General features: G+C 43.1%; 3 protein-coding genes across 12 annotated transcripts in view; 1 reads left to right on the top strand and 2 right to left on the bottom strand.

Annotated features, from left to right (window-relative positions):
- Nucleotides 1–11622, bottom strand: part of SSB (Sjogren syndrome antigen B) — a 30003-nt gene extending 18381 nt beyond the window's left edge. The window contains exon 1 of the mRNA XM_017835341.1: nucleotides 11514–11622. The gene's annotated coding sequence lies outside the window, so the exon portion shown is untranslated. The remainder of the gene's footprint in view (nucleotides 1–11513) is intronic.
- Nucleotides 1226–11628, bottom strand: PHOSPHO2 (phosphatase, orphan 2). Of its 10 annotated transcripts, none has more exons than XM_017835383.1 (3): nucleotides 11514–11622; nucleotides 6382–6424; nucleotides 1226–2519 (listed from the first exon to the last, which is right to left on the bottom strand). In XM_017835383.1, exons 2-3 carry the CDS (start codon nucleotides 6413–6415, stop codon nucleotides 1792–1794), a joined length of 762 nt encoding a protein of 253 aa, XP_017690872.1. In that variant the 5' UTR covers nucleotides 6416–6424; nucleotides 11514–11622; the 3' UTR covers nucleotides 1226–1791. The 10 variants fall into 10 exon arrangements, 7 of the variants coding, with proteins under 7 accessions (XP_017690872.1, XP_017690902.1, XP_017690890.1 ...); XM_017835413.1 differs by lacking the exon at nucleotides 6382–6424 and adding an exon at nucleotides 11216–11296; XM_017835401.1 differs by lacking the exon at nucleotides 6382–6424 and adding an exon at nucleotides 8699–8910 and having other exon boundaries at nucleotides 11514–11617.
- Nucleotides 3437–9965, top strand: CCDC173 (coiled-coil domain containing 173). The gene is given in 10 exon segments (XM_017835306.1): nucleotides 3437–3473; nucleotides 4533–4747; nucleotides 5005–5178; nucleotides 5273–5469; nucleotides 6397–6553; nucleotides 7528–7667; nucleotides 8472–8664; nucleotides 8987–9151; nucleotides 9658–9856; nucleotides 9859–9965. Coding segments are annotated over 10 exon segments (1566 nt in total). The 5' UTR covers nucleotides 3437–3439; the 3' UTR covers nucleotides 9951–9965.
- Nucleotides 11629–11723: the final 95 nt, after the last annotated feature.

Raw genomic sequence — 11723 nt, forward strand, 5'->3', positions numbered from 1 at the left:
AAAAGTGTCCTATGCAACAGCCATTACTGTCTTTTGTGTGACCTGTAAATCGGACAATTTAAACCTGTCAAAACTTGAGACTTACCAGTTCATCAGATATTCTCTTCATGCCCCTCTGCAAGACAATAGGGCAAGATTCCTAATATGAACATCTCAGATACCTATCAAATATCCATCAATAAAGCAAAGCTCCTGAGAACTCAAGTATATTACTCTGGACATCTTGGACAACAGATTGTTCAAAGAAGCCTTCTACAATTCATTAAAATAGGTGAAGCAAGGAAGGAACTATGCAACAGAAATCTTTATTTATATACACTATCAGCCTGAAAATAGGCAAGACCACTCCTAAAAATCTTCAATTAATAAAAAAGAAGGTAGTGACAACATCTAGTGTCTGTAAGAAAATGAGAACAATGCTGCACAGAAAACAAAAGAAGACAAATATGGCAACTGCAGGCTGTTGAGTTACACCTCAGACATCAGCAACTGAGATGCTGTGAAACTGGACTAATTTATCAGCTATTAAAGCACTTAAGCTAAAACCAACTTCAGTTTAATAGCAGATGACATCATCCTTCTGAACCTTTTGTGGGACTACAAGAAGAAAAACATTTGGCATGGAAATACATTATTTAATTTTAATGAGACTTATTTTTAATATCTTTATAAGCATAGCCAAACTCTTGAGACTCATCACACTGTCAGTGGTGAAGACACTGAATGTTCACAAATGATTCCTTAAACTATTTAAAGACAGAACAATTCTGTTTAAAAGTTAAAATGGACATAGATGTTTCCTTCCACCCTGTAAGAGAGGATTGTACTATAGATATGGATGAGAGTGAATAAGTAAAATCAGTGTAAACATGTATATATACACACCATTCTGTGGGCCTGTGCATTGCAGCAGAAACCAGGCAAGGAAAAGGCACCCAGCTGACTCGGAGCTGTCGGCATGGATGGTCAAACCCATGTTAGCTCTACACAGAGTGGCAGCAGCCACCGCTGGGGCAGTAGCTGGAATGGGAGAGAGACTTTTCTTTAAACAGAACAGCAACATCCTTCCTGCCTGCCAGAAGAGAAAGGGCCTGACTGGCAAAATAAATGAAGGTGTTAGCCAAAGGCTGACACCTACACTTGTGCTCGCTCTCTCCAGGCCCTCACAAGAACAGGTGCCTGACGACACACAGACCAGCAGAATACATGACATAAACTGCACATGTCAGTGACAGCAACTTTTATTGTCTTTACAATACAAGATAATACAAACTATTAAAAATCATTTTGTCTGGTAAAATATTTAGTAGATTGAAAATATAGATGCATCTTCAGATGAAACAAGATCACAAGCATACCAAATAATTTATAATCAGATCAAAGAAGTATAAAAGCTAACAGTTCTAGAACCATGCTTCTGTCACCTAATGTTTTTTAAGTAAAGAATGTCATTCTTTTTTGCACTAATCCTACTCCTTCCCCCAAGTGTGTGGGACAGCAAAGGTCAGTTATATAGTTGGTAAAGGCTTGGTGGGGAGAGAGTAGATTAAGAATAATGACAAGTCCTCTCAAAATCCCCCTCCTCCACTTAGGTTGGAATATGTACTATGTTAGAAGGCCTTTTTTACTTCACTTTCCTAATATTGCCAAGATTGAACATAAACAGCTTTATACTGTGTTTAAAAAAAGTCAATTCAGATATTAGCCCAAATTTCCAATTTTGTGCTTCTATATACATGCAGTTTTTCTCTCCCAGGAAGTTAATATATCAGTTTACTTTTATCATTTGAATTATTCCTTTATAAGGAGTTTCAGGTAAGACATAATGTCAGTAGCAGATGACCAAACCAGAACAGAACACTGTACAGGACTGAGATCTTGAGCCAGTTGAGAAATCTTTTTCTCCAAGGTATACCCCTGCCTGGGCATAGCAATATCATTCTTCTTCAAAAACATTACTGGACATAAGTCATTCCCACCATCACCAATATACATAATTTGTGTATAACTAACTCCTCGCTCCAACTGTTTATCTAGAAATTCTTTTAAAACTTTCCTTTTGCAAAGGTTTTTTGGGCACTTTGCACAATGGTGAGCATGGAAGTTCTGTACAGTAAGATAGCCAGTACTGCTGAATGCTGCAGGGTTTGTAAACACTTCATCAAAAACCTCATGGAAGTCAGCAGCTTTCAAAATCCAGTCAATAAATACTGTATTAGAATCTGAAACAATAATGCAATCAAACAACTCTTTGTTCTCGCCAATAAACCCCAGAAGATCTACCATTCCCGCAGTGAAAGGAATTGTTGTCATAGTTCTTTTCATTTCATCTTCTTTGACACCATTGTCTCCCAAGTAGGCAAAGACTCTGCCCATATATTCTGTCCAGTGTCCTGGTTGGTAGGAGTTTCTTAATCCATTAGGAAGTTTTCTCTCTGGAGCACATTTCACAATCCAGGTATCACTATTTTCATCTATGATTGTATGGTCAAAATCAAAAACCAACAGCAATTTCATAGCTGTGAGAAAACAAGTTTCCAAAACAAACAAAAAAGAAAATTATTTATATAAACACAAGTACTGTATTCCTAACCTGATCTTGTGCTCAGATGAGAAAAATTCAGCAGGAAAATATCTAAACAAAGTAAACTATTTATGGCCACTACAGCTATGGGAAGTTGTGCTGAAGCTAAAAATGCAGTCTGTAAAGGTCAAAGTTCAGTGTCCAACTTCTGTTTAAAATAGCTACTGTGACAGGATCTGAACTGGTGCTACAGTTAATAATACTTGCTAACACAGAGTCAATCTTCCCGTACTCACGCACCACCAGTTCGACCACAGGTTCTAAATTTCTCTATCAGCATTTGCCAACCGGGATTCTCCTGGCAAAACGCCTCAAGAGGGATTTCAAAAGGAAACGTGTACTCAGCACCTGGAACCAGTGCCTTCAACGAGGACGCGCCAAATCAAAGCAGCCCACGAAAAGAAACGCAGCCCTTTGTGAAGCTGAATCTGCTGCCCCTCACGGGCAGGTCCCCGGGCCCGCCGCGCAGCCCGTGCCCCGCGCAGGACTCGGGCCGCCCCCTCCCAGCCGCCGCCGAGGGCTAAAGCAGCGCAGCTTCGCCGGCGGGGGCACGGCGGGCGCCCAAAGGGCTGGGCGAGGGGGGCAGCCCCGTGCGGGGAAAGGGCAGGGACCCGCGGTGAAGGAGCAGCGCCATGCGGGGAAGGGACGGGAACCCGCGGATAAGAGGCAGCGGAGCCGACACCGGGACCGACACCGGGACCGACACCGGGGCCGACACCGCCCGCCCGGCCCGCCCCGCCCCGCCCCACCCCACCCGCGCGGCCCCCGCTCCGCCCACGCGCTACGTCACCGCGCGCCGCCGGGTCGCCCGGCAACGGCCCCGCGTCTCGGAACATGGCGGCGCGGCCCGGGGCGATGGCGGCGGGGCGGCGGCGGCGGCGGCGCGCCCGTGAGTGCGGCTCCCACGCGGGCACCGGGACCGGCGGAGGGGCAGCGCACGGCCCCGGGAGGCTGTGGGGGTGCCCAGCGTGACTGTCCCCAAAGCTCCCCCTGCTGCAGACAGCAGGACGGGTCACTTTCGGCCCAAGAACTGGCTGAACCCAGCGCAGGTCCCGTGAACTCCCATGGCAGCAGTTGGGGAAGAACGAGGTGCCACCTCAGTGCACCTTTACTTTACTTTTGGCAAGGCTGCCTTCACCTGGGACAGGGAGAGAGGATCACGCCCTATCATGAGACAAACAGATTAGCAACACGGCATCTGGGAAATAGCCTTTGACATCGGTGTCAGTGTAAGAGAAAGCCTCCTTACACCTCGGACACAGCGTGTCAGTCTGCAGCAAATCAGACAAACAGAGAATTTCTACAGGACGCCACTCCATGCAGTGTGCCATTGCCTCCAAAAATGGTGGTGACACTTGAAAGAGCGTTTCACAAAACCTAGCGATCATCTAGAAAATCTGCTTTTATGTATGCACATGTGTATGTGAGCCTAATGCAATGAAGAAATGCTAGTCTTGCCAACAAATCAAGAAAATGTTCTATAACTGATCTATTTCAGTAAATACAATGAGTGTGCAGGACAAGAGTAGTAAGGCACAGCCTGGGCTCAAACTGCTGCCTCATCCAGCCAGTGGAATGGCTTTACCAATATTTTCCCTTTCCTTTTGGGAATGGTACCTCGTCCCTGCTGTTCTCAGAATCATGCCCAAGTACTGCCTGAAAAATGCGAGTTGCTACAAGCCAAACCTGTACATACACACAGACAGGCAAAGTGACATACAAACAGATCAGTCAGTCAGTGCCACAGTCCAAGTACATGCACTGGCCATAGTTAGACTACAGATACAGGTACCCTGTCTTAGCTTTGGGGTATGGGGATGAAGAGAGTAACCAATACTAAGCATAACTTAGTATTGTTACTATGTGAGAATTCAAATCCTGATACACATTTGAATATTGGATTTTCTGATATCAAGTAACCTCAGTATTTTTTCTTCCCTCTGCACAGCACCACATCATTTGGAAGAAAATAACGTTCCAGATGGGTATTTCCTTCCAAATGAAGCAGATCTTCGTCAGGTAATTGTATTGCCAAAAACAGAATGGGAAAGGATTCAGAACAGCACTAAAGAAGCAGCACACATCCTTGATGAGAAGAAAGAACAGGAAGAAATTCACTTAGGCTCCAAAGCTGCTGTAAAAGACCCGCCCAATGCCACTGTGGTAAGTACAAGATACATTTGTAAACAAGAGTAGTCATTTTCATATATACCAAAACACTCATAGTAACATTTCTAGCTGTACTCTCTTTGTTTAGCATTTACTTTTGAATATGTATATTAACTAAACTCCATTTAAATATGTTTACTATCTAACATAAACATTTATTTTTTTTAATTAAAGCTAAAATGCAAAATTAAACAAAAAAAACCCCACTACCCAAAATTCAAATGTGATTTCTGATTTTGTCTGCACTACAGAGCCTAGCACAAGAGAAACTTAAAGCCAAAAAATTACGTGAAGAAAGGGAAGAGGAAGAAAGAAAGTTACTCGATTTGGAAGAAGCAAAGTTCCGAGCAGCAAAACGGAAGGAGATTATCGATCATGCAAAAACCTACCTATCCTATCAGAACGACAGAATGAAACAGTTCCACGTTTGTTGACAACTTACAATTTTTAAATTCAAATTGTACTGAATGTCTTTAAAGACTTCTGAACACACAAATTACTTTAAATGTTCTCTTGCAGAGTGCACTTCTACTTACTGAGGTCCTAAAAGAAAGAGATGCTCAAGTTGAATTTCAAAAGTTGAAGTCAGTTGTTAACAAAAAGAAGGAACGTGAAGAAGAGGAACGTCAATTTAAAGAATACATTCTCAGAGAGCAAGAAAAGGAACAGCAGCATTATATGAAGGAGCAAGCACTACGCAAAGATCAGCTGGAACAGTAAGTAATAATTAAGAGCAACCCTACTTTATTCTTTACTTAAACTTTTATCACAAATTTATTCTAAAAGGTTTTTACAGAAACCTACTAATAATTTGATTCACAAATGCCACACTTTAAAAGAAAAATTCAAACTGCCACAGAAAATCTTGCCCAAAAGAGAAAAGCTGTAATATACATTTTTAGTTGCCAGCAGTCTGCATGTAAAATCATCTCTGGCAGGCATCAATAGGTTTTACTCAAATCACTGTTCTAATGCTGTTACTTAAATTTAACTGTGTTTAACTCAATTTTGGTTCCAGAGAAGGAAAAGGTTAAACCAGAATTTCCATTTGCTCATAACTAGTTTCCAGACTGCCCATCAAGAGAACACATTACTGTCACTTCTTATTCTTGCTCTCAGCTCTTCCAGAAATCTTATGGAGGGGTCCCCAGTGGTATTTATATGACTGACCCTGGTGCTCTGAAAGAAGGAATCAAATTTCCCAAGGCAGGGGAAGGGTTCAAAGTCTGGTCTCACACATTCCAGGCCCAACATATAAATACATAAAACACTACCAGCTTAAGCTGCTGTCTGCATGCCCAGAAGGAGAAGCACAGGTATGGTGGGTCTCACTGGGGAAATCTTGTTCTCTGAGGATGTTGCAGAGCTACACCATGAATGCAATGGTTTTAATGAGTCATCCACCTAAAACTTGTTACCATGAGACTGCAAACTGTGAGTATACCATGTAGCTCATTTCTGGCTAGAGGACTGAGGGCTACCATTACAGACAATCATGCTGTTTTTCACCTCTGACATTCTACCTATCTTCAACTCAAAGTATCACATTCTTCAGTGCAAGGTACCTATGGTTATGCAGAATATATATCTGTTCATTACTTCATGCAGTTCCTAGCCCATTTATTCACCTTTTTCCAATTCAGAATAAAGGAGCACGAGCATCAGGCAGATCTGGCCAAGATAGAAATCAAAAGAGAAGCAGAAGAAATAGAGAGATTGAATCAACTGCACCAACTGGAAATTCAGAGAAGAAAGGAAAAGGAACAGGAGGAAAGAGCTGAACGCCGGAGGCTGTATCATGTAAGTAACAGGAAAGCAGACAGTTCAAAATGCTTGTTTCACCTTGGCTGTAATGGTTGCACTCAGCCCACAAATAAATGGGCCCACTGGCAACAGTTTGCTGACAGCTTCAGTAGCAGGGGATCAAATGCCTCCCCTGCCAGTTGCAGGCCATGTCTTTACTCTGTGCTTTTGAGAAAAGCCTCTTGGAGGCTTTTCTCTTCTTTGTCTGAAGGGACGTTGGCACCTTGTTGGCACGATGTTTTGATTTGTCTATGATTAAGGATTCGGCTGTAGATATGAAGAAATATTCTTCTTGATTTGAGAACTGGATTTAAGATTCACATTCCTGCTGTTTTATGCCCATTTTTCTTTGTTAGAAAGAGGGAATAGCCTGAGATTGAACATATCTTTTTAATTTGACTTTCTGCTTATGATTGGAGATGTTTAGAAATTTAGTCAAGACCTGCTGCCTTTTCATTTCATCTTAAACAGCATCTTGCTAAGTACAAAATAGGAAGTGCCTTAGAATGGTTTTGACCAGAATGCAAAAGACAGTTGTTTTTTTACATAAAAGTATAGAAAACTCCTTTTCAGCTATGTTTTGGATTAAGCTCTTAAGACTGGGATAGTTTTGGAAGAGATGGGCCAGGAGCAGTATGGTCTGTGTGGCTGTTGGTGGGGGTTGGACAGTCCCATGCTTCCCACTGTCCCACTCTCCCATGTCTGTGAATGGGAGCATGGGATAATGCTCTCTGTATTGCACAGCACGTGTTTGATGCTCAATTCCCCTTCCACTTCCTCACATCTGCTGTCTCCTCTTCATGCATGTTTGAATAGGGAGTAAGTGGAAGTCCTGAAAAGTCTCTCCTCTCTTCTCCCTTGGAAAGAAACATGAGAAGACGGAACAGGGAGTGATCCTTGTTAAGTTGCTACCCTAGGCCCAGATATTCTAAACTTTATGTGTTATATCAGGGACTGTTTTGACCATACAGGAATACATAGCTGACCAGAAAATAATCAAAGCAATAGAGGAACAAAAACAAATGGAAGAAGATGATCGGATCAAAGCTCATTTTAAAGCAAAGCAAACTATTGCTCGGATGAGAAAAATGAAAGAAGCTGAAATGCGTAGGTGGGTACAAAGCTAGAGGATAAACTGTAAATAAACTAAAAATTATACTGTAGTCAGAGTTTTCAGACCAATGATGTAACACAATCAACAATTTACTGATAGAGAGAGTATGGAATTCAGGAGAATAAGGAAATTCTTTCACAGGTTCCTTAGTACTAAGTGTGCTAGGCAGCAATCTCTCCCCCCTTCAAAGCACAAAGGCTTATGGAAGTATAGAGCTTTACACCAGTGTATTGGGAACAGTGGTTTTCCTGTGTCCTGCCAAGCCTCCAACCTCCTCAACAATTAAAGACAATTAAGATCCTTGACGAAAATATTTTTGAGTATAAGCTAAATTTCTCTGAGTCAGATCAAGAAAAATTATTTGACTTCTTAACTAAGCACATAAATTAATCGGTTACATTGAGTTCTTATTAAGGGGAGATGGTTTATCAATTTAACATTGAAGGTACAACATGATGATACCACTGAGTCAATCTAAGAGTTTCCTTCTCTTCCTGCTTTTGTCTAATACTCCCAAAATTTCTCTTATGATGGCAAGGTGCTAGGTGGACTCCTCACTGAGCTCATTACTGCAACAGAAAGCTGGTGTTACATGAATACAGGGAACATTTATTTGCTAAACAAGATAATATTAAAAAAAACAAACAGGAGGAACGCAAGGAGATCATTGAGTTGGGTGGGTGGGCCAGCCTCTGTGGCAAGAGAAGAGAAGACTAGAAACAGGATTGCTCAGTTTGGTAGCTTCAGGTAGACCCAGGTGTGTTACCCTAGTATGTTATAGCAGCTCATGTTCTTCTGCAGAAAAACACAGGAACAACAGGACAAAATCGTTAATCAATTAGCTAAACAACTGAGTGAGGCATTAAAGATGGAAGACGATCGACTTGCTAGAGATGTTGCAAAAATAGAAGCTGCAGAAGAAAATAAACGCAAAGAGAAAGAAGCAAGACAGAAGGCTGCCATTGAATCTATTGCTGAATACAGAGCCAGTGCGGTAAGAAACCTGGGCTGATCTTACTGCTGCTTACTTCAGCCGAGGAGCCTGGCCCAGATCACAGCTGGCTCTGGTGCCATGCCTCAGCAGGCTTCATCAAGTCCACTGACATCTTTCCTGGGGTCCCCTCTCCCTTTCCCACTTCCATGTTGGGTGCACATCTGCCAGGGCTGCTGAAAACGCTGGGCTTGGAGACTGGCCAGCCACAATGACAGTGCTTCTCGGAGCGTTGATCCAGGGCTGCTTCTGCTGAGAGAGATGACTTTCAGCTTAGCAGGACACCTCCTTGGTTAACTTTTTGTGTGTGTCTTGTAAACTACAGATTAAGATGAAAGAGGAAAAGGAGAGACAGGAAAAAGAAGAGGCTGAAAAAGAACGTGATGTGTTAATGGAAAATGCCCGCATCTACCATGAAATGGAAAAAGCCAAGAAAGAAGGACGACATGGCACAAACATGGAAGTACAGAAAATTCAGATCCAGCAAATAGTAAGTAGAGAACTGTACCCTGTCAACCTTTTCAGAAAGAAACACTTATCTAAACCAACAGCATTAGTTCATGCTGAGAGGAAGAAATGAAGCTTGCTGGGTATTTTGGGTTTTTTCGTTTGTTGGGTGTTGTTTTTCTTTAAATCATGTGTGCTCTGCATATGCTGGTGTTGGAGAGCAGCCTCCTCAGAGCATTGGTGCAAGTCAAGGCTGGTTTGCAATGACAGATCACATCCTGTTCTGTGCCATGATGTTCTACTGCTACTCTCCTGTATCTTCTGGGCAGGTCATCAAAGAGCAGCAGCTAATGCTGATGTTCACTCATCTGTTTAATGTACCCTTCTGGGGGCATATGGCAGGGGAGAGAAGTGGGGAGGGATGACAAGTGCCAAGTATCAATTAACAGTGCCACAGATTTCCTGTAAGCTTTTACCCTCCCTATGCTTTACAAGAGAGTGATGTTGAAAACAAAATACTAAGCTTTATTATTCCCTTTTCTTCATCAGGCTGAAAAGCAGGTAAAACGACAGCAGGAAAAACAAGCAGACTTGGACTATGAAGCTGAGAAAGAAGCTATTGCACGTGGTAAAGAGCGTGAATTTCAGAGCTATGCAAAGCAAGTAATTGAATCAGAGTCCAAGACTACACATCATCTTTATCCTCTTCTCAAAGCATGCAAAGATGGAAAAGGACTGGGACATGGGCCATTTTTCTGAGAAGAGAAGAAATAAATACTACTTTCCAAGCATATGACGTTGCTGGGACCCTGTTATCTTGTTGTAGCTGTAATATCACTTGAGAAGTTAAAAACATGAAATAACATTTAAACTATCCAGCAAGGAAAGGCAGAAGCCGTTTTCAAGTTAAAAAAATACCTTTTTGTACTGTACAGGCAGAGTTAAACTGTAAATGATTTATATCAAATTCAACTATGAATCTCTAAGTCCATTTGGAAAAAAACCCCAAAACCTGCCATATAACTGGCTATATTCTCAAAAATCCCCAGCTTATATTTCATGAATGTTAGTTTACTAACTTGAGACAAGAATGCATGTTATGTAATTAACTGTCATTGTAACACATTCCAGTCAAAAGCTCACTATTACTGCTATATTTTTAATATTAATTGTTCTAAAAATTCAGTGTCCCAGGTTTTTCAGGTCTGCGATACGAATTCCTAGTGTAAAAGGTCACATTTTTCTCCAGCCTACTTCCAGTTAAGAATTCCCCATAATAGAAAAGACCAAACCAAAACAACTACAGGGGAAGAAAAAAGAGAACATACGTGAAAGTTAGAATAGCTATGGTATGCAGGTTTTGTAGTATTTTGCAACTACCTCTATAAAACAAATGTCATGCTATAAATTAGTTTTATTACATGAAAATATTAATGTGATTTGTTCACAGCCCTTAAAAGGTCACATAGGAGGCAAACAGATCTCAATATAGCTGTAAATAGCAACTACAAAAAGAGCATGTAAACAGGAGACGACATAGTTGGGCTAGTCTTTCAAAAAGCCTAACAGTGATTCAATCTACAGTAAATAGATCCAATGTAAATTTGTTTCTCAGATTCCTCAACAGATTTCTCTCTAACACTGACACATCCCCCTCATTAAGCTTAGTTTCTTTGCTGAACTGTTAACATCATTTTCTTGCCTTGGACAGTTAGGCTTTCCAGTAATGACTTCCTCCACAAGTACACTAGGCTTTAAACCCTATCCTGGTTTCCGCTGGAAACAAAGTCCAAGAAACTTGAAGCTTTGCTGTGTTGCACACAACCTTGTGTTCCAGCCCTGCAGCCGCGAGTCTCTGTTGGCCAGACTAGAAAATTATGCAAATCTTAAAAAAAACCCTAAGCCTAAATTAGAAGAGTTTTATACAAAGGACGCTCGCCAGTATTTTAGTTTGGAAAATAGGTCTTTTGTGTGTCCTCGAATTTCAGAGTCTGGCTTCCTAAAGCAACAGGCCCTGCAGAAAGCAGGACACTTCGGGAAAGATGCGGGGACACCCTGGAGGCGAGGTCCCTCCTGCAAGCTGAGGACCAAGCAGAACTGGTTTTACCTCCCCTATAGTGTAAAAATCCCCGGGTGCAGCAGTCACCTCCTCGAGGAGTCTCTTCCAGGCAGGGCAAGGGAAGAACTTCTGGAAGGAGAGGGAGGGCCGACCTCCTCACCCAGCTCCCAGGGCCATCAAGGGCCCCCAGCCCGAGCTACAGGCAGGCCTGGCAGGGTGAAGGTGGTGCGAGACGCGGCAGCGCCCGGAGCCCGGCCGGGCCCCATCGCCGCAGGCCCGGCGGGGAGCGGGGCCGCCGCGGCCGGAGCACAGGGACAGAGGCGGGGGGGACGTTTCAGCCTCTTACCGAGGGCAAACGAGCAGCTCACGAGCCGGCTGCGGAAGAGAGTCCTGCCAGCAGGTCCGCCTTGCTTCCTTCCTCCCTCCCTCTCTTCCCGACAGAGCGGACGGTGCCCGCCCGCAGCTCCCGGGGCGGGGCTGGGCGGGGGCGGTGCCGCTCCAGGGCCGTCACGCAGCGCCCGCCGCTGCTCCAGCGCCTGCGGCTGCGCGCGCCCGG

The sequence above is a fragment of the Lepidothrix coronata genome, unplaced genomic scaffold (genome assembly GCF_001604755.1).
Source record: "Lepidothrix coronata isolate B3197 unplaced genomic scaffold, Lepidothrix_coronata-1.0 Scaffold7, whole genome shotgun sequence".
In the NCBI taxonomy this organism is placed as follows: domain Eukaryota; kingdom Metazoa; phylum Chordata; class Aves; order Passeriformes; family Pipridae; genus Lepidothrix; species Lepidothrix coronata.